This window comes from Hypanus sabinus, chromosome 12 (assembly GCF_030144855.1).
Source record: "Hypanus sabinus isolate sHypSab1 chromosome 12, sHypSab1.hap1, whole genome shotgun sequence".
Classification (NCBI taxonomy): Eukaryota; Metazoa; Chordata; class Chondrichthyes; order Myliobatiformes; family Dasyatidae; genus Hypanus; species Hypanus sabinus.
Genome location: NC_082717.1, coordinates 8,188,333 through 8,212,877, shown reverse-complemented (window position 1 = coordinate 8,212,877; position 24,545 = coordinate 8,188,333). Strand labels below are relative to the sequence as shown.

At 39.2% G+C, this 24,545-nt stretch overlaps 1 protein-coding gene across 1 annotated transcript in view; it reads left to right on the top strand.

The window, feature by feature from the left end:
- myct1a (myc target 1a) overlaps positions 1-7,582 on the top strand; it is a 60,158-nt gene extending 52,576 nt beyond the window's left edge. Inside the window, exon 2 of the mRNA XM_059985519.1 lies at positions 4,813-7,582. Within this exon, the coding sequence (XP_059841502.1) occupies positions 4,813-5,321 (509 nt within the window). The 3' untranslated portion in view covers positions 5,322-7,582. The remainder of the gene's footprint in view (positions 1-4,812) is intronic.
- The last annotated feature ends 16,963 nt before the right edge of the window (positions 7,583-24,545 follow it).

Here is a 24,545-nt window from a genome sequence, read left to right as displayed (position 1 = left end):
TAATCAGTCCCTGTCTATCCAAATACTTTCATCTCCTGTCCCTTAGAATACCTTTCAATAACTTTCTCACAACTGATGTCAGGCTCACCGGACTATAAATTCCTGTTTTAATTTTAGAGCCTTCCTTAAATAGTGAAACAATATTAGCTATCCTCTAATCTTCCAATATCTCACCTATCACTAAGGATTATTTAAATATCTTTACTAGGGCCCTGGAAATTTCTGTACTTTCCCCCCTTATGGTCCAAGGGAAAACCTTGTCAGGCCCTATGGATTTACCCACCCTAATCTGCTTCAAGACAGCAAATCCCTCCTCCTCTGTAATCTATACATGAGTCTATGACCACGCTGCTGATTTGCCTCACTTTTATAGACTCTGTGTCCATCTCCTGAATAAATTCTGATGCAAAAAATCCATTTAAGGTCTCCCCCATTTTTTCTGACTCCATGCATGGATTACCATTCTCACCTTCCAGAGGACCAATTTTGTCCCTTGCAATTATTTTGCCCTTAAACTGTCTGTAGAATCCTTTATGATTCTCCATCAGCTTGTCTGCTAGAGCAACTTCATGCTTCCTTTTATCCTTCCTGATTTCTTTCTGAAGTCTTCTCTTGCATTTCTTATACTCCATAAGTTCTTCATTTGACCTACCTGCCTATACCTGCTACGGACCTCCATTTTTATTTAACCAGGGCATCATTATCACACGAAAACCAAACTTCTCTAAAACTGCTGTTTTTACAGGCACACACAAGCTTTGTACTCTCAAAATTTCACTGAGGGTCTCCCACTTATCAGGTACACCTTGGCCAGAAAACAGCCTGTCCCCAATTCACACTTGCCAGATCATTTCTGATATCATCAAAATTGGCCTTTCTTCCATTTAGAATCTCAACCTACAGACTAGACCAATTATTTTCCATTTTAACTTGAAACTAATGGCATTATGATTACCAGACTTAAATTGTTCCACTACAACAATTTTGTTATCTGCCCTGTCTCATTCCCTAATAGCAAGTCAAGTATGACACACTCTTTAGTTGGGATTATATGTACTGATGAAGGAAATTTTCCTAAATATATTTGACAAGCCCTATCCCATCTAGCCCTTTTATTGTACAGGAGTCTCAGTCAATATATGGAAAGCTAAAAACACCTGCTGTAACAAACTTACATTTCTTCCAACAGTCTGCACTAGTCACTGGCAGCCAGTCAGAAAAGGCTCCCTTTATTCTCACTCTTTGCCTCCTGCCAGTCATCTAATGCATTATCCATGCTAGAATCTCTCCTGTAATATCATGAGCTCTTAACATGTGTGGCACCTTGTCAAAGGCCTTCTGAAAATCCAAGTACACAACATCCACTGCCTCTTCTGTGTCTATCTCGCTTGTTGTTTCCTCAAAGAATTCCAACAGATTTGTCAGGTAGGATTCTCCCCTGAGGAAACCATGCAGACTATGGCCTACTTTATCATGTGCCTCCAAGTACACAGAAACCACATCCTTAACAGTTTACTCCAACACCTTGTCAACCACTGAGTTCAGACTAATAGGCCTATAATCTCCTTTCTTCTGCCTCTCTCCCTTCTTAAAGAGTGGAGTAACATATGCAATTTTCCATTCCTCCATAAGCATGCCAGATTTAATTGGTTCTTGAAAGATCATTTCCAATGCCCCTACAGTCTCTTCAGCCACTTTTTTCTGAACCCTAGGGTGTACACCATTTGGTCCAGTTGACCTGGCTTCCTTTAGACCTTTCAGTTTCTTCGTAATGGAAAATTCACATACTTTTGCCCCCAGCACTCTCAAACTTCTGGTATACTGTAAATATCTTCCACAGTGATGACTGATGCAAAATATTTTTACAGTTAGGCCACTATTTCCTTGACCCCCATCACTACCTCTCTAGCATCATTTTCCAGCAGCCTAATATCCACTTCCACACCTCTTTTACACTTTATGAAACTGATGAAGCTTTTGGTATCCTCTTTAATATTATTGGATATCTTACCTTTGTATCCCATCTTTTCCTGCTTAGTTACTTTTTTTGTTGCCTTGTGTTGGTTCTTAAAAGATTCCCACTAATCTTTGCTCTATTAATGCCCTCTCCTTGGCTTTGACTTCTCTTGTTAGCCTTTAGAATACCTCTTCCTCTTTAGGATGTATATATCCTGTGTCTTCTGAAGCTTCCTGAAACTCCCACTGTTGCTGCTCTGCTGTCTCCCCTGCTTATGTTCTTTTCCAACCAATTCTGGCCAATTCCTCTCTCATGCTTCTGTAATTCCCTTTTCTCCATTGTAATGTTGGTACATCTGACTTTAGCTTTTCTTTCTCAAATTTCAGGGTGAATTTGATCATATTATGACCAGTTTACCCTAAGTGTTTCTTTTCCTTAATCTCTCTAATCAACTGTAATTCATTGCACAGCACCCAATCTAGAATTGCTGATTCTCTAGTGGGATCAACCATGAGCAGTCCTGAAAAGCCATCTTGTAGGCATTCTAGAAACTCCCACCTTTTGGGCTCCAGCCCTATTCTGATTTTCATAATCTACCTACATACTGAGATCCCCATGACTATTGTAGTATTGCCTTTTTGACATGTATTTCCCATCTCCTTTCGTAACTTGTCGACCATGTCCCTTGTACTGTTTTGGGGTCTGTATATACTCCTATCAGGGCCTTTTTGTCCTTGGAGTTCCTTAGCTCTACCCACAGTGATGCAACACTGACCGACCCTGTGTCTCCTCTCTCTAATGATTTGATTTCATTCTTTACCAACAAAGCCATGCCATCCACTCTGTCTACCTGCCTGTCCTTTTGATACAATGTGTGTCTTTGGATATTAAACTCCAGGCTTTTGTCTTTAAGCCACAATACAGTGATGCCCACAGCATCATAAATATCAAACTGTAACTGTGCTACAATTTCTCTACCTTATTCCGTATACTGAGGATATTCAAATATAACACCTTCAGTCTTATATTCACACTTTTCAATGCACCCAGAGGTAACCCATGCAGTCGTGGGGAGAACATAAAATCTCCTTCCAAACTGTGGCAGGGATTGAATCCAGATCACATGCACTGCAATAGTGTAAAGCTACCCATGACGTTAGATTAAATTATTGGGATTTTTAGGATTACTGGTAATGTCAGGCACCAATCCAAACTTTACATGGAGACTAAGTAATAAAGGAAGCTTGAACACTCGAGATTAGCTTTGTTTGTCACGTGCACATCATAACATGGAAACATACAGTGAAATGCTGTGTTTACGTCACTGAATACCACTGTCCAAGGGTGTGCTGGGGCAGCTCGCCAGTGTCGTCATGCATCCCACACCCGTCCAGTTACACCCATGTGGGCCAATTAACCTACGGACCTTTGCATCTTAACAAGCTCCTTACAGATTGCAGTGGAATGCAATCTGGGTCACTGCTGCTGTAACTGCATTATTCTAACCATCACGCTACCAACCCACCCCTTTCCCATACCAGGCATTGGACTGAGGCCACCGGGGTGAAAACCAGGAACCCTGACTGCCAGGTACTAAATTATTGGGAATATCAGCAACAAAACAACACTGGAATGACGAGTAAATGATGAAGAAAGATTAAAGATTACAGATTGCCTTTAATTATCCCACGTACAGTGCCATGCAAAAGCCTTAGGCACATGTAAAAAAAAAATTTGGAAAGTGAAGGTGCTGTCAAAAATAATGGATTGAAATTTACCTAAATATCAAAATAAAATATTATAAAGAGCAGTAAACAGTAAAAAAACTGAATCTTATCAATATTTGGTGTGGCCACCTTCTTTGCCTTCAAAACTGTATTAATTCTCTTAAGTACACAGTCATGCAGTTTTATAAGAAAATCGGCTGGTAGGTTGTTTCAAACATCTAGGAAAATTTGCCACAGATCTTCTGCTGACCTTGGCTGTCTCGCTTGCTTCTGTCACTCCATGTAATCCCAGAGAGCCTCGAAGATGTTCAGATTAGGGATCTGGGTCCACCATAGTATCTGAAACCAGAAATAAAAATCTAGAGAGTCCCCACTGTACATTGAAATATCGAAATATACGGTGAAATGCATCACATGGCATCGACAACCAACACAATAAAAGGTTGTGCTGCAGGAAGCCTGCAATCATCACCACACCTGTAGCGCTAACATAGAATGCCCACAACTCACTAACCAATTAACCTCTGCGTCTTTGGAATGTGGGAGGAAACCGTAGCAACTGGAGGAAACGCGGGGAGTAATGGCAAGAACATACAAGCAGCTGTGGGAGTTGAAGCACTGTGGCTGGCACTGTAAAGCTGCACTGCACTACTGCCCTGTAGGGAGGGGGAGGAATGGACCACGTGGAGGGTGGGAAGAGTGGAGATCGCTGCAAAAGAGGGAATTCTATTTATTTATTTTAGTTGCTTATTTAGAGATACGACGTGGTGCCAAGCCCTTTTGCACAACGAGCCCACACTACTCAATTACAACGATGTGACCACTTAACCTAGTAACGTGTGCCTCTTTGGATTGTGGGAGGGAAGAGGAACACTCAGAAGAGGTCACAGGAAGAATGCACAAACTTCTTTGAGGCATCAGTGGGAATTGAAGCCTGATCATCAGCACTGTAAAGCATTGCACTAACTGCTACACTACTATGCCGGACTGTAGGGGGATGGGGATACGGAACATGTGGAGGGAGGGAATGCTGGGGATTACTGTGAAAGATGGATTGTTTTGTGGAAAGTGCAGGAAGTGACTCAAGTCTTTTTCATAACGGTGTTGTCTTGTCCTTCTTTCACTCAGATGGGATTATCCTGTACTTCTGGGTGTCGGTGGTGATCGGGATTGTAATTGGCGTCTTCATCTGGATCCTGTTGGCAGTCCTGTCCTGCCAGAAGCAGGCGAGCGCCACCATCTCCCAGACCACAAGCCGCCGTTCCCGTACGTCTCCTCACAACGCGGTGCTGACTCGGAGCAGCTTCTACCGCACCAACAGCTACGACAGGCACGGAGACAGCAACCTGCCCTTGGCGAGCACTCTGACCTTCCAACGTCAGTGGTCCCAGGACCAGGCCGACAGCTATGACAGGAAGCAGAACTTCCGAGCCTCCACTTTCCACCCGTTCGCCCAGGATCCGCTGGACGGGATTCCACCCTCGTCCACCCTGCTCTGCACCGACACCTCTTCCAGCCTGAACTGCACACAGGACCACCACTGCTCGGAAGGCCACAGCTATGGTTGCCATTCCTCACAGACCCCGCCACCTGCCTACAAGTTTGTCGTGGAGCCATCCAAGAGGACCCTAGCATAACACCTTCTCAGCTAGCAAGGAATGAGCAACCACAGTTGCCCCCCCAGTGCCCTGACGTTGAACGTTAGGAACCTGAATCAGAATCAGGTTTAATACGACAGGCTTATGCTGTGAAGTTTGTTACTTTTTGACAGCAGTGCATTTCAATACATAAAAAACTATAAATTGCAATAAAAAAATATATATAATTAAATTAACTAAGTAGTGCTAAAAGTAAAGACCAAATAAAGAAAAACATAGACAGGTAGCATACATCTGTTCATTGTCCATTTGGAAATCTGATGGCAGCGGGGAAGAAGCTGTTCATAAGATGTTGAATGTGTGTCTTCAGGCTCCTGGACCACCTCATTAAAGAGAGGACACGTCCTGGGTGATGGATGCCACCTTTTTAAGGCATCGCCTTTTGAAGCTGTCCTGGATGCTGGGGAGTCTACAGCAGGCTGAGTTTGCAACCTACTGCAGTTTTTTTCCCAGTTCTTTGCAGTGGCCTCTCCATACCAGATGGTGATGCAACCAGTTAGAGTGCTCTCCATGGTACCTCAGTACAAGTTTGCAAGTCTTTGGTGATATACCCAGTTTCATTAAATGCTTAATGAAGTATAGCCACAGTATTTCTCATTAGATTGTAGACGTTCTACTCAATTGGTCTGGTCAGAATGTACCGCAGAAGAATTGTGAATAAAGCATCACTAATATGTTCAAAGGTCAAAGTTCAAAGTAAATTTATTTTCAGACTACATGTATGCCACCAGGTACAACCCTGAGACTAATTTTCTTGTGGGCATTTACAGTAAATATGAGAAAGACAATTGAATCAATGAAAGACCAACAACTAATATGCAAAAAACCTGTGCAAGTACAAATGAAAGAGAAAAAATTAATAATAATAAAAATAATAATTACTATTATTATCCCCAGATCAGGTGGCTGTTTGTGGCAAAACAGGACCAGATGGTTAACAGAAAAAAATTGTCAAAAATACATAACAAAAGATCAACAAATTCAAGACAATAAATACAGAAAATGCCGAGAAAAACTAGGAACAATCCAACACATGACAGGATCCTGATGGGTGAGATTTTGCCAGGACTCCATGATAGCTTCCTTTCCCTTCATCCCCAAGCAAGTAAGCTCTGCTTAATAGTGGGACCTCCATTTTCCATCTCCGATGTAAAATGGCAAGACCTCTGGGGTCTTCCACAAGCTGACTCTGTTTCTTTGAGTACTGTGAGAAGGTTTTGGTCCCTTATCTTAGAAAGGATGTGCAGAAAATGGAGAAAGTTCAAAGGAAGTTCAAAGAAAATGAATCCAGGATTGAATAGCTTGACCTAGGATTAACCATCTTCAACTGCTTCATCAATGACCTTTCTTCCATCATAAGGTCAGAAGTGGGGATGTTCACAGATGACTCCACAATGTTCTGCTCCATTCTTGACTCCTCAGATAGTGAAGCAGCTTATACCCAAGTGCAATAGGACCTTACAATATCCAGGCTTGGGCTGACAAGTGGCAAGTAACATTCGAGCCACACAAGTGCCAGGCAGTGACCATCTCCAACAAGGGAGGCTCCAACCATTGTCCCTTGACATTCAGTAGCATCACTATCACTCAGTTCCCTACTATCAACATCCTAGGGGTTACCATTGACAGGAAACTGAACTGGTCTGGCCATATAAACACCGTGACTACTAGAGCAGGTCAAAGGCTAGGAATCCTGTGGCAAGTAACTCACCACTTGACTCCCAAAAGCCTGTCCACCAACTACAAGCTCAGGTCAGGAGTGTAATGGAATCCTGAATGAGTGCAGCTCCATCAACACTCAAGAAGCTTGACACCATCCAGTACAAGGCAGCCCATTCAATTGGTACCCCTTCCACAAGCATCCAATCCCCTCTACCACTGACAAACATTTACAGTATCTACAAGATGCACTGCAACAACACATCAAAGTTCCTAAGCCAACACCTTCCAGACCCACGACCACTATCATCTCCATCGACGAGAACAGCAGATACCTGGGAACACCTCCACTTGGAAATCCTCTCACCATCCTGACTTGGAAACATATCGCCGTTCCTTCATTGTCGCTGGGTCAAAATCATGGAATTCCCTCCCTAACAGCACTGTGGGTATACCTACACCTCAGGGACTGCAGCGGTCCACGAAGGCAGCTCATCACCATCTTCTCAAGGGCAACTAGGGAGGGGCAATGTATGTGATGCCCACAACCCATAACTGAATAAATTAAAAATATGAAGAGAGTTTGATGGCTCTGGGCCTGTATTCACTTCACTAGAATTCATAAGGATGAGATGTGACCTAATTCACATAACCTATTGAATGGTAAAAAGCCTTGATAGACTGGATGTGGAGAGGATGTTTCCTCTGGTAGGAGTGTCTAAGACCAGAGGATACAGCCTCAGATAGAGGAGCATCCAGTTAGAACAGAGATAAGGAGCAATTTCTTTAACAGGCAGCTGTGGAGACCAGGTCTTTATGTATATTTAAGGCTGAGGTTGATAGATTCTTAATTGGTCAAGGCATGAAGAGTTATGGGGAGAAAGCAGGAGATTGGGGCTGTGAGGAAAATTGGATCAGCCATGCAGAAATGGCAGAGCAGGCTCAATGGGCCAAATGGCCTGATTCTGCTCCTATATGTTATGGTCTTATTGTTGTAACGCCAGTGGGGTCTCATTTGTTGGTCTCAGATCTAAAACAGAACCTCTCACCCTGAACTGTATTGTATATAATCAACAGCTGGCAGTTGAGACAATTTCACCAAGGAAGTGATATTATGCAGGGAAATAATTCTTGACTTTCCTTGTGGTTCAACCTGTACCCATTCTGGATGCTGGTCCAGGTGAAATTCACCCAGGTGCAGGCAACATTTATAGTGTGTCCCAGTTGGACCAATTCACTTCATTTTCTTTTTAAATCTTTTAATTAATTTTCAAACAAAACATAAGAAAAAAACAACAAATACAGAGAGCTTGAGAGTACATAATTAATAAGGTTGGAATGCAAATACAAAAAGTTAATAAATCAGATATAATAATGCCCCAGGCTCATACTGTATTTACAAAAATAAAATCCCCAAATAAAAACAACAGCTAACCCAACCGACATGGGCTATTGTATCATATCAGGTATACACAGTAGTGTCAATAACTCCACACCTCTATCCAAATAACTAAAGGTGATAAGAAAAAGGTTTGGGAAAGGTCAATTTAACTCATATGAAAATGTTGAATAAATGGTCTCCAGGTTTCTTCAAATTTGACCGAAGGGTCAAAAATTACACTTGTGATTTTTTCTAAACTCAGACAAGATACAGTTTTTGAAAACCATTGAAATGTAGTTGGGGGACTAATTTCTTTCCAGTTCAATAGAATGGATCTTCTAGCCACTAATGTAACAAATGCAATCATCTGCCAAGCTGATGGGGATAAATAACTGTTATCCACCATTGGTAAGCCAAAAATTGCTTGAGGTTGCAAATTAATACTCAAAACTGTTGAAATTATACCAAAAATATCTTTCCAGTATTTTTGCAAGCAAGGGCAAGACCAAAACATATAAGTCAAAGAGGCTACTTCATAATGGCATCTATCACAGATTGGAATTAACATGGGAATAAAATCGAGCAAGTTTGTCCTTGGACATATGGACCCTATGTAGCACCTTGAATTGTATTAGGGCATGCACATATAGAAAAGGAGTTTACTAACTCTAAAATTTTCTCCCATTGCTCTGTAGGTAAAGGAAATTGAAGTTCTTTTTCCCATTCATTCATAATTTTATCTGACATCCCTGGCTGTATTTTCATGATCATATTATAAATGACGGCTATTAAACCCTTCTGATAGGGATTTAAATCTAGAATTTTTTCCATAATATCAATTGGGCATGAATTTGGAAAGGACTGTACCATATTATTCAAAAAAATTCTTATTTGTTAATATCTAAAAACTGGACTCTAGGCAAATTATATTTGTTAGACAACTGTTCAAAGGACATGAAACAATTATCTAGAATAAGTCACAAAAACATGTTATACCCCTCATTTTCCAAAGCACAAAGGCTTGGTCTATAACAGAGGGCTGAAAAAGAAAGTTAGATATAATAGGGTTTGATAAAATGAACTTATTCAAATCAGTAAATTTACAGAATTGAAACCATATTCGTAATGTATATTTAGCTATAGGGTTAGTCATTTGTTTATTCAGTTTAGAGAAGACAAAGGGAAGTGAAGACCTGAAGATAGGGACCAATGAAAAACCATGTACAGATTTACCCATTGTGGGCCGTGTATCGCCACCGAGTCTGGTGTCCAAAATATTAAATATCGGATATTAACTGCTCAATAATAAAGTCTTAGGTTTGGCAAAGCCAAACCACCTTCCTTCTTAGACTTCTGTAAGTATTTTTTACTTAATCTAGGATTTCTATTCTGCCATACATACAAAGATATTTTAGAGTCAATAATATCAAAGAAGGATTTAGGAATAAAAATTGGTAATGCTTGAAATAAGTATAAAAATTTAGGTAGAACTATCATCTTAATAGCATTGAATCGACCAACCAATGACAAAGACAATGGGGACCATCTAGTAACGAGTTGCTTAATTGGGTTAATTAAAGGTAAAAAATTAACTTTGAATAAATCCTTATGTTTCTTGGTAATTTTAATACCCAAATAAGTAAAGTTATCTGTAACTACTTTAAATGGTAGATGTTTATAAATTGAAACTTACATATTTAATGGGAATAATTCACTCTTACTGAGATTCAGTTTATAGCCAGAAAAGCTACTAAAGTAAGCAAGCAAAGATAAAACAATAGGAATAGATCTGTCAGGGTCAGAGATATATAATAACAAATGATAGCTTATGATGATATCGTATAATAGTGTATAATGATAGCTTATATGTCCTTTCCCCACGGTTAGGTGAATCACAAATAGCAATGGCTAAGGGTTCCAAAGCAATGTTAAATAGTAGAGGACTTAAAGGGCAGCCTTGCCTCGTACCACTAAACAACTGAAAAAAAGGGAGATCTTCGATTATTGGTAAAAACCAAAGCCAAAGGCTTATAATATATTAATTTAATCCACAATATAAATGTTGTACTGAAATGAAAATTCTGAAGCGTACTAAATATAGATGGACATTCAACTCTGTCAAACACTTTCTCAGTGTCACATTCTGGGATTCTAGATGAAGGAGCATAAGCTATATTAATTAATTTTCTAATGTTAAAAGATGAGTAACGATTTTTAATAAATCCAGTCTGGTCCTCAGAAATGATTTGAGGTAGTATATTTTCCAATCTGGTGGCCAAAACTTTGGTAAAAATCTTGGAATCCACATTCAGCAAAGGTATAGGCTGATATGATGCACATTCAATAGGGTCTTTGTCTTTTTTAAGAATTAGAGAAATGGAAGCTTCATAAAAAGATTGTGGTAATTTACCTACAGTTACTGCGTTGTTAAAAATTTACATAACCAAGGCGAAAGTATAGAAGAAAAAGATTTTAAAAATTCCGCAGTGTAACCATCCAGACTAGGGGCTTTACCTGAATTAATTGAAAAAATAGCCTCTTTTATTTCAGCTTCCGTAATGGGTGCATCTAATGATACACAATCCTCAGCTGTTAATTTCGGGATATTCCGTTTCCTTTAAATTTCATTTATTATGGAAGAATCGTCAGCAAATTCTGATTGGTATAAAGAATTATAAAATTCTTCAAAGACTTTGTTTATCTCTTCATGATCAACTGTCAGAGTACCATCTCATTTATGGATCTTAATGATCTGACATTTAACTGAGGCAGTTCTCAATTGATTAGCCAATAATTTACCAGATTTATCCCCATGTATATAAAACTGTCCTAGTTTTAATTAATTGATTTTCAATCAAAGAGGATAATAGCAAACTGTGCTCCATTTGAAGTTCAACTCTGTTTTTATAAAGCTCCTTACTAGGAGTCACAGAGTATGTCTTATCAATTTCTTTAATCTTATCAACCAACATAAGTATTTCAGTGTTAATTCATTTTCTAACTCCAGCAGAGTATGAAATAATTTGTCCATGGATAAATGCTTTAAAGGTGTCCCATAATATTTCACTAGAAATTGTTTCTGTAGAGTTTGATGAAAAGAACAAAACAATTTGTTGTCTAATAAAGTTGTGAAAGTCTGAATCCTGAAGTAGAGTAAAGTTGAACCGCCATGGTTTAACACTTAAGGATGAATCTGTTGTCTTATTAGATAGTTTCAAGATGCATGGTCAGAGACAGTAATAGAATCATAGTTACAGTCAATAGCATCTGTAAGTAAATGATGATCAATAAAGATTATGAAAATTTTTTATCCTTAGGATGTAGAAATTGCCAAATTTCAGAAATTCCAGAATCAACCAATAGACAATAGACAATAGGTGCAGAAGTAGACCATTCGGCCCTTCAAGCCTGCATCGCCATTCTGAGATCATGGCTGATCATCCACTATCAATACCCAGTTCCTGCCCTGTCCCCATATCCCTTGATTCCCCTAGCCATAAGATACCTATCTAGCTCCTTCTTGAAAGCATCCAGAGAATTGGCCTCCACTGCCTTCTGAGGCAGTGCATTCCACACCCCCACAACTCTGTAGGAGAAGAAGTTTTTCCTTAACTCTGCCCTAAATGACCTACCCCTTATTCTTAAACCATGCCCTCTGGTACTGGACTCTCCCAGCATCTGGAACATATTTCCTGCCTCTATCTTGTCCAATCCCTTAATAATCTTATATGTTGCAATCAGGTCCTCTCTCAATCTCCTTAATTCCAGCATGTACAAGCCCAGTCTCTCTAACCTCTCTGCGTAAGACAGTCCGGACATCCCAGGAATTAACTTCGTGAATCTATGCTGCACTTCCTCGACAGCCAGGATGACCTTCCTTAACCCTGGAGACGAAAACTGTACACAATACTCCAGGTGTGGTCTCACCAGAGCCCTGTACAAATGCAAAAGGATTTCCTTGCTCTTGTACTCAATTCCCTTTGTAATAAAGGCCAACATTCCATTAGCCTTCTTCACTGCCTGCTGCACTTGCTCATTCACCTTCAGTGACTGATGAACAAGGACTCCTAGACCTCTTTGTATTTCTCCCTTACCTAACTCTACACCATTCAGATAATAATCTGCCTTCCTGTTCTTACTCCCAAGGTGGATAACCTCACACTTATTCACATTAAACGTCATCTGCCAAGTATCTGCCCATTCACCCAGCCTATCCAAGTCACCCTGAATTCTCCTAACATCCTCATCACATGTCACACTGCCACCCAGCTTAGTATCATCAGCAAACTTGCTGATGTTATTCTCAATGCCTTCATCTAAATTGTTGATGTAAATCGTAAACAGCTGTGGTCCCAATACCGAGCCCTGTGGCACCCCACTGGTCACCATCTGCCATTCCAAGAAACACACATTCACTGCTACCCTTTGCTTTCTATCTGCCAACTAGTTTTCTATCCATGTCAATATCTTCACCTCAATGCCATGAGCTCTGACTTTACCCACCAATCTCCTATGTGGGACCTTATCAAATGCCTTCTGAAAATCGAGGTACACTACATCCACTGTATCTCCCTTGTCTAACTTCCTGGTTACATCCTCGAAAAACTCCAATAGATTAGTCAAGCATGATTTGCCCTTGGTAAATCCATGCTGGCTCGGCCCAATCCTATCACTGCTATCTAGATATGCCACTATTTCATCTTTAATAATGGACTCTAGCATCTTCCCCACTACTGATGTTAGGCTGACAGGACGATAGTTCTCTGTTTTCCCCCTCCCTCCTTTCTTAAAAAACCATAAAGGAGTTAATGAGAGAGGCCAATTTATTTGGAAGAACCTGGTTAGACTTAGATCTATCCATTGAGGAATTTAAACTTCAATTAAAATCCCCATCTATTATCAGCATATACTCATTTAAATTAGGAAGGGATGTGAATAAACACTTCAGAAATTCGGGACAATCAATATTCGGGGCATAGACATTAACCAAAACTACTTCTTGGTTAAAAAGTAAATCAGTGAGGAGCAAAAATCTACTTTGTGAGTCTGAAATTGCTTCATAATGAATGTAAGACATTGAAGAGTCTATAAAAATAGAAACACCTCTCACTTTAGCTTGGGAATTCAAATGGTACTGTTGACCCTTCCAAAACCTAAAGAAATATCGACTATCCTCTTTCCTCACATGAGTCTCTTGTACAAAAATAATATTAGCATTCATTCTATGAAATACTTTAAATATTTTTTCCATTTAATCAAATGGTTTAGACCATTTTTATTCCAAGAGACAAAGTTAATAGTCTTATCCATATTGCTAATGTTTACCATAATAAATGCACAAGGTTAAAGAGAAAATAAGCTCGTGAATCCAGAGGAGGAGAGCAGGTGCAAAGAGGAACCAGAAGTTATGACACTTCAGGCATTTTGGTAGTTTCAAGTCAGCGCATGAAGAAAACACGGAGCAAAAAGCAAAAGAAAAAGAGAAGCCCCCTCCCCCCGCCTGCGAAATCCCAAGAAAGAGCCAGAGAAGGACCAGCAAGCAGATTAACACTAATTTGACCCCCATCTCTCAAGACGGTAGCTCAAAAAAAATGAACAAAAAGACACAAACCACCCATATTCAAAAACAAAGGGTTACTATAACAAGACGACTGTAAAATTAATATAAAAAAAGACAAGATTAAGAGAGAAAAACAAAACCATTAGAGCATAAAACAGGGTAACATTATACTAATATTTCGATAAGGCACAAGCACTCTTGTACAGACACACCCAAATGGATGTGACGTGTCCAAGAAATTAAGGTCTTATGGGAAGAAGAAACAACATCTTGAAAAAAGAAATTTAAAAAAGACTGAATCCTCCAACATAAAAGATATAAAACAAAAATAAATTCAAACTTAAAACATTTAATTAGTAGTTTTCGAAATCAAAAGAATAATAATTTTAAAAAGTCTCGAAAGAGATCAAAACCAAATGTTTACTTGGACATACAAAAAGTAGTTGCGCTATCAGTCAACACACGCGGATCTTCAAATTATGAAAGGTCCGAATCTATAAGCTAATTATTGGCTTAAAAAAAGAGCAAAAGCAATAAAAAACTGTTAAAGACAGATAATAAAAATACATTAATCAGCTCATAGCAGAAGGATGATGTTCCTCGAGAAATCTTTGGGCGTCAGCTAGAGATTTAAACAGCCGGCGAGAATTACTGGGAAGAACAACTCTCAGGTGCACTGGGAATAACAGAGCTTGTTTGAAGCCTTTCTGAAAGAATTCTGACATCATCAATTTAAAAGCCATTCTTTCCCTCAAAATTTCAGGACTAAAATCTTCCGCGAAATTTGAATTCTTGAAAGTTGATCATGCCCTTCTGTCAGGCAACTCAAATCAGACAATCTTTAATATGAGCATAGTGAAGAAAGAGGATAACTGACCTTGGTTTTTCGCCTGGAACTGGTTTTAAGTGAGAAATGTGGTGCGCGCGGTCAATCACTGGAGGGGTATCCAGAACCTTTGAGCCGAACACATCCATTAAGAATTTAGAGAAAAATTCAACAGGTTCACCCTTCTCGACATCTTCTGGGAGCCCAATTATCTGCAGGCTCTGTCTTCAAGATCAGTAATTTTGGATTTGTAGTGTTCCAACACTTGAGCAGTCAAAGACAACTTTTGTTCCAAAGTTTCAATTCTATGATCCCTCTGATGACTGGCTTCATCGAGATCTGAAATTCTTGCTTGTTGTTGTTGGATTTCCAATTTAAGCGATTGAAGACTTACATCAACTGTATTTAAAGTTTCGTCAAGCAGGGGAAATTTTGGGCTAAGTTTTTCCTCCAGTCTCTCATCCAGAAGTTTCCCAATTGCATCTTGAGATAACGGTACTTTAGTTGCTTTCGCTTCTTTAGTTTCTCGTGGTCTCCCAGTCATTTTAACAAATTGAAAGTAAAACTCAAAAAGTTGAGAAGTATATCGTAAATATCAACCCCTGTAGTGTAGGTATAAATAAGTCAGTTAGGGGATGATTGCAGGTAAAAGAAGTAAAAGGATTGGAGCGAAGCCTAATTCAGCTTCACACCATGAGTGCCATCTTGAGAGTTCCGGACCAATTCACTCCCAATAGAAGGTGGAGCTTTTGGGGAAACCCTAATAGAGCAGCTCAGTGTCTCCACTGACTCTCCTTTGTCTTTCTTGTCCGCTTTTTCCTCAAGGAAGTTCAACAGATCTGTCACGCAAGGTTTCCTCTGAAGGAAACAATGGTGACTATGGCCTGCTTTAACATGTGCCTCCAAGTACTCTGAAACCTCTGGCTTAATAATGGACTCCAACGTCTTCCCAACCACTGAAGTCAAGCTAACAAGCCTGTGATTTTCATTTTGCCTCCCTCCATTCTTAAGGAGTGGAGTGACATTTGCAATTTTTCAGCCCTACAGAAGCATTCCATAATCTAGTGATTCTTATAGTATTACTGATGCCTCCACAATCTCTTCAGCTGCCTCTTTCAGAGCCCAAGGATGTAGTCCACCTGGTTCAGATGACTTAAATACTTTCAGATCTTCCAGCTTCTCAAGCACCTTCTCCTTAGTAATAACAACTACACTCACTTCTGCCCCTGACATTCTTGAATTTCTGGCATACTGCTGATGTCTTCCACATTGAAGACCAATGCAAAATACTTACAAGTTCATTCCTTCTCCCCTATTACTTCCACTCCTGCAAAATTTTCCAGCAACACACTCAAAATGATAGAGAAACTCAGCAAGCCAGGCAGCATCTATGGAAAAGAGTACAGTCCTACCAAAGGGTTTCGGCCCGAAACCTTGTCTGTATTCTAGTCCTGCCGAAGGGTTTTGGCCTGAAACATTGACTGTACTCTTTTCTACAGATACTGCCCGGCCTGCTGAGTTCCTGTGTGTTACTCAGATTTCCAGCATCTGCAGAATTTTTCTTGTTTATAATTTTCCAGCAGTCTGATATCCACTCTCGCCTCTCTTTTACTTTTTATACATTTGAAGAAAACTTTTGGTATCCTGTTTTTTATATTATTGGCTAGCTTACCTTCTTCTTTCATCTTTTATCTCCTTTTGGATACTTTAGTTGCCTTCTGCTGGTTCTTAAAAGCTTCCTAATCCTTTAACTTCCCATTAATTTTTGTGACTATCTTTTGCTTTGGAGTTCCCCTTGACTTCCCTTGTCAGCCTCAGTTGCTCATTCTCCCACTTCTTCTTCTTTGGGATATATCTATCCTGCACCTTCCGAATCGCTTCCAGAAATTCCAGCCATTGTTGCTCTGCCATCATCCCTGCTAGTGTTCTTTTCCAATCAATTTTGGCCAGCTCCTCTCTCATTCCTCTGTAATTTCCTTTTCTTCACTGTAATACTCATATCTCTGAATTTATCTTATCCCTCTCACACTACAGGGTGAATTCTATCATATTATGATGACTGCCTACTTAGGGTTCCTTTACCTAAAACTCCCACGTCAAATCTGGTTTATTATCCAACACCCAGTCCAGGATACCTGACCCCTTAGTGGGCTCAACCACAAGCTGCTCTAAAAAGCAATCTTGTAGGCATTCTACAAATTTCTTCTCCTACAGCACCAACCAGATTTTTCCAAACTACCTGCATATTGAAATCCCCCATAACTATTGTAACTTTTCCCTTTTTACATGTCTTTTCTTAATCTCATTGTAATTTGTAATCCATGTCCTGCCTAGTGTTCAAAGGACTGTATATAACTCCCATCAGGGTCTTTGTAGTCTTTTTGTTGTAATTTATTTTTTTATTGAAGTTCGTCAAACAAACATTTCCATAAGATGTATTTCAGATATTGTACATCTACATCATATAATCATATATATCACAAATTTTCACAAAGTATTTATCTGAGGTATACACTTATAGATAAGAGTGGAAAGAAAAAACAAGCAAAGGGAAAGAACCATGTACAAGTAGGGAGTGATCTTTTGTTTTACAACATTGATTTGTGAGAATAAAATCAGGCCTATGAGGCATTATGTAGTTAAACCATTTTTCCCAGTATGAATCAAATTGTTCCAGCTTCTGATTAACAGATGCTGTTATCTTCTCCATTTTGTAAATGTCCATTGTAATTTCCATCCATGTATTTAAAGTTGGGCTCTCCTGTGATAAACATTTCCTAGTAAGAGTCTTTTTACCAGCCACCAACAGTATATTCATTAAATATTTATCTCTTTTCAACCATTCTTGAGGTATATATCCAAAATATATGGCCTTACTCTCCAAGGGTATTTCACATTTAAAGATGTCTTGTAGGGCATTGTGTATCCCCCTCCAATAGTTTTTGATAACAGGGCAGTCCCAAAAAATATGATAATGAGTTGCATTTTGATTTCCACAATTTCTCCAGCAAACAGGGAGGTTACTATCATAATGGGATATCTGAGAGGGTGTAATAAAATATCTTATCAAGGTTTTCCATCCAAACTCCCACCATTTCTGTGAATTGGTACACTTCCGTTGATATCTCCATATTGTTGTCCATTCTTCCTCAGATATAATTATCCCTCCTTCCTTCTCCCATTTTGTTTTAATGTATGAAGTCGAATGTGTTTTAAGATTTGACAACCCCTTATACATGCTTGAAATGATTCTACTACCATTATCTGAATTATATGCTTTTCTAAAGAGCTCTAGCAAGCATGTATTTGCCTTGGTTACATTTTTAAGTGTCTTATTAACTTTTTGTTGCATCTGTAAATACTGATATAAATCTTGTTTTTCTAATAAGTGTTTCTCTTTAAGCATTTCAAAACTGAACAATGTTCCTTCTGTCATTATGTTGCAAAGAATAGTTATCCCTTTAGCTGTCCAGTCCTTAAATCTAGCATCTAATTTATTTGGTGTAAAATCAGAGTCATATGCACACCATTTAAGAATTGCAACATCTCCCTCTAGTTTATATTCTTTTATAGTGGTTTTCCATATTTTAAGAGTCAATTTCATCCATGAGTTATCAATAGTATTTATGTACCCTTGCAGGTTGTTATGCCAAAATTGCTTGTATGGGGATGGGAAGTACCCGCTCCTCAATGTTTTTCCATTGAGCGTCATATGATGGGTTGCACCAACATATCACAGCTCTCAACTGTGCTGCAAAATAATAATCTCTAAGTGAAGGTAGGCTCCATCCCCCCTTTTACTTTGCTAATTGCAAAGTCATGAGATGAACTCTAGGCCTTTTACCCTGCCAAATATGGCGTGATAGCCTCTTGTTCCATTCATTGAATTGATTTTGATTAATCTCTATTGGTAGGGTCTGAAAGAGATATAACAGTCTGGGCAGTATATTCATTTTAATAGACTCAATACTTGAACTGAGACTGAGAAAAGGAATCAGGCTCCATCTTGCCACATCTTCCTGAATTTTTTTATATAAAGGCTGATAATTACATTCTGATAATTTTGCCAAATCTTTTAGCATAATGATGCCCAAATATTTGAAAGACTCTGTGTGCCATGCCCAGGGGTATCGACTTTCAATTTCCCTTGGTGGGCTATAGTAATATGAAAGTAATTGGGTTTTATCTATGTTGATCTTGTATCCTGATAATTGACCATATTGTTCAAAGGATTGCATCAAATTAGGTAAAGAGAATGTTGGTTGCCCTAAATAGGTCAAAATGTCATCCGCATAACAAGCCAATTTATGCTCTGTCCCTTTAATAGTAATTCCCGATATCTTAATTTTGTCTGATGTATTGAGCTAATGGTTCCAGATATAGCGCGAAGAGTAGCAGTGACCATGCACAACCCTGTCTCGTGCCCCTTTCTAGGGTAAGACTATTTGATAAATATCCATTGATTTTAATCCTAGCAGTAGGATTGTCATATAGTGTCTGTATAGTTTTAATAATTGTGTCTTGGAAACCAAATCTATGTAAAACTCTGTAAAGAAAATTCCAATTAACTGAATCAAATACTTTTTCAGCGTCTACGCTTATCACTATTGCTTCGATTTTATTTTTTTGTATATGATCCAGAATGTGAAGTGTCCTTCGTATATTGTCTTGAGTCTGGCATTGTCGTATAAAACCTGTCTGATCTTTACATATCAGTATGGGTAGAAACTCCTCTAATCGTTTGGCCATGATGGAGGTAAATAACCTATAATCTACATTAAGAACGGATATTGGTCTAAATGACCTGCATTCCATTTTATCCTTGCCTTCTTTCGGTATAGCTGAAATTATCGCTTCCTTCCAACTGGGTGGCCTTTGTGCCTTTTTTAGAGCCCAGTTCAGAGTGGGGAGTAAAACAGGAATTAACTCATTTTTAAATTCTTTGTACCACTCTGCCGTATACCCATCTGATCCTGCTGACTTGCTTAATTTAAGCCTACTAATTGCAGCTTTTAATTCAACTTCAGTTATGTCAGCAGTTATCCTTCTATTTTGTTCTTCACTTAAAGTGGGTAACTCCAGAGAATTCAAGAAGGTGTCAATTTGGGTTATGCTTCCCCCTGGAACTTTGGAATAAAGTGTTTTGTAAAACACTTCAAAAGCTTCTTAAATTTCACTTAGCTTATTTTTTATCATTTTCATTCTTCGGTCCCTAATTCTATGAATTGTATTTTCTGCTATCTTCTTTTTCAGTTTCCATGCCAGTATTTTCATAGATTTTGATCTACTTTCATAATGTCTCTGTTTCGGAAACATTAGGTTTTTCCTGATTTCTTGCATAGCCAAATTATTTATTTCATTCCTAATTCTTTTAATTTCCCCTAATGTATCCTTGCCAAATTCAATTTGTGTTTTTTCTCTAGTTCCTTCAGTCTATTTTGTAATTCCTCTAATGTTTTATTCCTTTTTTTTCTTATATGAAGATATCGCTACAATTTTCCCTCTTAAGACTGCCTTCAGAGTATCCCATAAAATGGGAGCTGAAACCTCTCCATTATCATTAAATTTTAAATAGAGACCAATTTCTTTTTTAATTTGTTCCTTAAAGTATGGATCATTGAGTAGACTTGAATTTAGTTTCCAAATAGTATTCTTTGGTTGTAGGTCAAAATCAACAGATAAATATATAGGTGCATGGTCACTTACATCTATTGCCCCAATTCCACAGGTGTTTATTTTGTCTTTGTCTTTTCCAAATGTTATGAAATAGTCTATTCTTGTATATACAGAATGGGGAGCAGAATAATGAGTGTAATCACTTCTGTTGGGGAAAAGGTCCCTCCATATATCAATTAAACCAACATCCTCAAAAAGTGTATTAACTTTCTTATGTAAAGATTTTGTTTCATAGGTTTTTCTATTGGAAGAGTCTAAGTTTGGTTGTAATTGTAAATTTAAGTCTCCCCCACATATCAGGAGACCTTCTGTTTCTGTTACCACAATATCAGTAATTTTCTGAAAGAAACCAATATCACTTCCAGGGGGTGCATATATATTCAATAGAGTAACTGAATTGCCATCTGTATTCCCCTTTACCAGAATATATCTGCCTTCTTTATCTCCCATTTCGAATATTTTTTCAAAATTTAGCTTACTTGAGATAAGAATAGCAACTCCTCTCCTATGTCCTGATTTATATGAGGAGAAAAACAGATTAGTGAAGCCCATTCTCTTTAGTTTTTTATGCTCATTATCACTTAAATGAGTTTCCTGTAAATATACTCCATGGGCTTGTTCTTTTTTCATTTTGGATAAAATTCTCTTATGTTTGATTGGATTTAATAGCCCATTTACATTAAAAGAAATGAATTTTACCTTGTCCTTAGCCATCTGTATTTATCTGTCAATGTATCATTAAAATTAGAATATAACTTAATCGATCTACTCCTTGAACAAATAAGAACCAAGAAAATCAAATAATAACAAAAATGGCAACGAACGTGTGATACCAAGGCTGAGGTCTCTAGTAAATGACCCTGCGTTGAGCTAGAGGAAATGTCTAGCTGTGGGGGATGACCCCTCCTATTTGTGAGTTGAGGGCCCCCATTGCAGTATTCATAAAAGTCAATGAACAAATCCATTACACAGAAAAAATTTCCCTGTGTACTTCTCATATATATATACACACACACAAATATATATACATGCATACACATATACATACATACACACACATTACGCATACACATATATGCACACATATACACATATATACATATATTCTCATTTTGGTGGGGAAAAATGAGTAAGTGAGCAAATAAAGAATAACAACTAAGTAATATAAAATCCACATTATAATAAGTATTTCTCGAGATAGGTATATCACCGTGTACTTTTGCTTCTGTATAGCTTCTCAGCATTTTTAAAGTTAGTCAAATCTTATGGCTCTTCTGAAAGGGGTGAGGACTGTCTTTGGGAAACTCCCAGTCTCTTCCTGGTATGTTTCTCTCGGCCTCCTCCCGTCTCCTGCCTTCTCGTTTCTCGCACTATTTCCCAAGCCAAGTGGGACAATTCCTCAGCCAGGCTTTCTTCCATTCTGGTCATGCTGACGGACAACCCTCTGGCCTTCATGCCTGTGGTCACCTCTTCCACTGTCAACCGCGTCCCGTTGTCATAAAACACTCAAAGTTTAGCAGGGTACGGAGTTTGAAATCTAATCTCATTTTGCTCTAGTACTCACTTTACTTCGGAGTATTCTTTGCGTTTCTGGAGGACCGTGGGGGGGGGGGTAATCTTGGTCGAAATGTATTAATTTATCCTCTAAAAACACTCTCTTCTTACCCCAGGCCCTTCCTAGAATCTCCGCCTTGGTGCTGTACCGAAGGAATTTAATTATAATTGAGCGTGGCTTTCTATCCTGAGTAGGTTTTGGGACTAACGCGCGGTGCGCTCTTTCGACTTCCAGCTTCGTAGCCGGGGGAAGATCCAACGCATCCCACTTTCCGACAAACTCCGTCATAGACGGGCCCTCCGCTCCTTCGGGAATGTTGTAGATTCTGAAATTTTTTCGCTGTGATCTTCCCTCCAGGTCAAGCAGTTTACCTTCTTGGTGATGTATTATTTTTATTGTCTTAATCAGTATCCGTTCCATGTTTTGAACACGATCTTCCACCTTCTCAATGCGAGTCTCTGCCACCACTATTTTTTGATTAACGCTGGCGAGCTCTGCCTTAATATCATGGAGCTGCTGCTTTATATTTTTCTGGACCTCCATTATTTTTTTCAGGGTTTCGAAGACATTCATCTGAACGAGGCCTGGTGTCCGCCTCGCTCGCACACGGTCGGGTCAGAGAACTGCTCACTGCACTCCTCTCAGACGCAGGCTCCGCAGTGTCGCTTTTTTAATTTCCGTTCTTTTTCCCCATTCTTGACCCTCTTTTCAGTTCAAAGATTTTTCGAAAAATACTATATTTGACGGGTTAATGGGGCTTAATACGCATTTTTCCGGAGGAGCTAGTGACTTAAGCTGCCATTCTCGACGATGATGTCACTGGAAACAGGGTCTTTGTACTCTTGCAGTTTCTTATCTCTACCCACAAGCATTCTACAACTTATAATCCTATGTCATCTCTTTCTAAGGTTTTGATTTTATTTTTTACCAATTGAGCTGACCCACCCCCTTTGCCTACCCGCCTGACCCTTCAATAAATTGTGTATCCTTGGATGTTAAGTTCCCAACTATAATCATCTTTCAGCCATGATTCAGTGATGCCCATATCAAACCTGCCAATCTGTAAGTGCACCACTAGATCATTTACCTCATTCTGTATACTGCATTTATTTAAATATAGCACCTTCAGTCTTGTATTTATCACCCCTTTCAATTTTGCCCCCATGTTACACCAATTTATCCCACTGACAGCAATTACGCCCCGTTATCTGCCTGTCCTTCCTCACAGTTGTATAGCCCTCTCAGCCCTCTCTCTCTGGTTTCCATCACCCTGCCAAATTAATTTTAACTGTCCCCAACAGCTCCAGCAAACCTTCTCACAAGGATATTAATACCCACCCCTGTGGTTAGGGTGGAACCTATCTTTTTTGTATAAGTCATACTGCTTCCCCAGAAGAGATCCCAATGACCCACAAATCAGAAACATGTCCCTTGCACCAATTCCTCAGCCACACATTCATCTGCAAAATCATCCTATTCTTACCCTCATGGCACAGACAGCAATTCACAGTGCCACCCTGGAGGTCCTGCTTTTCAGTTTTTGACTGAACTCCCTGTACTTCTTCTTCAGGACCTCCTCCTTTTTCCTATCTATATTGTTGGCACCATTATGTATCATGACTTCCAGCTGCTCACTCCCCTCATTCAAAATAATGTTGACCTGATCCCAGAATCCCTGACCCTGGCATCTGGGAGGTAACGTACCACCCTTTTACATCGACAGTATCTCCTCTCATTATGCAATCCCCTATCACTATTCTTCTTGCTTTCTCTTCTGAGGCACAGAGTCAGGCTCAGTGCCGGAGGCCCATTGTTTGCTAAGAGATCTGTTAACCAACTGTGAGTCTCAAAACTAACCCACAGAGAAGCGAACTGAAGAGAAAGTTGTGATTCACCCAGTGTGGACTCTGCCTTCCCTCTCACTGTGACATAACCAAGGGACATGGACACCAGAGAGGCAATACAGGTCAGGAAGTAAGAGAAGAGAATCGGATATTGATCTGGTCACCATGTGTAATAGCAGTAATTTCCAAGGTCATTTATCTTTGAAAATCCTCTTTGTATGACTTTTATATAAACATACAACAGAGAACAGTACAACACAGTACAGGCGCTTTAACACATAATGTTGTGCCAACCCTTTAACCTATTCTAAAATCAATCTAACCCTTCTTTCCATTTCTCTTTCATCCATGTGCCTCTCTAAGGGTCTCTTAAATGCCACAAAAAGTCATAACGTATCTGCTCCCACCACCACCTCTAACACAGGATTCCATATATCCACCACTCTGTAAGAAAAATAAACCCTGAATTCTACTCTGAACTTCCCTCCAATCACTTTAAAACTATGCCACCTCATATTAGCAATTTCCAGCTGTGAAAAAGTCTTTCTGTCCACTCGACCTGAGCCTCCAAACATCTTGTACATTTCTGTCAAGTCACTTTTCCTCATAAAACACGTTCTCTAATCTAGGCAACATCTTCTGAATGAAGAGGCCCACTAAACCCTCAATCATGGTATCATCCATAACGGACGCAGCACCAAC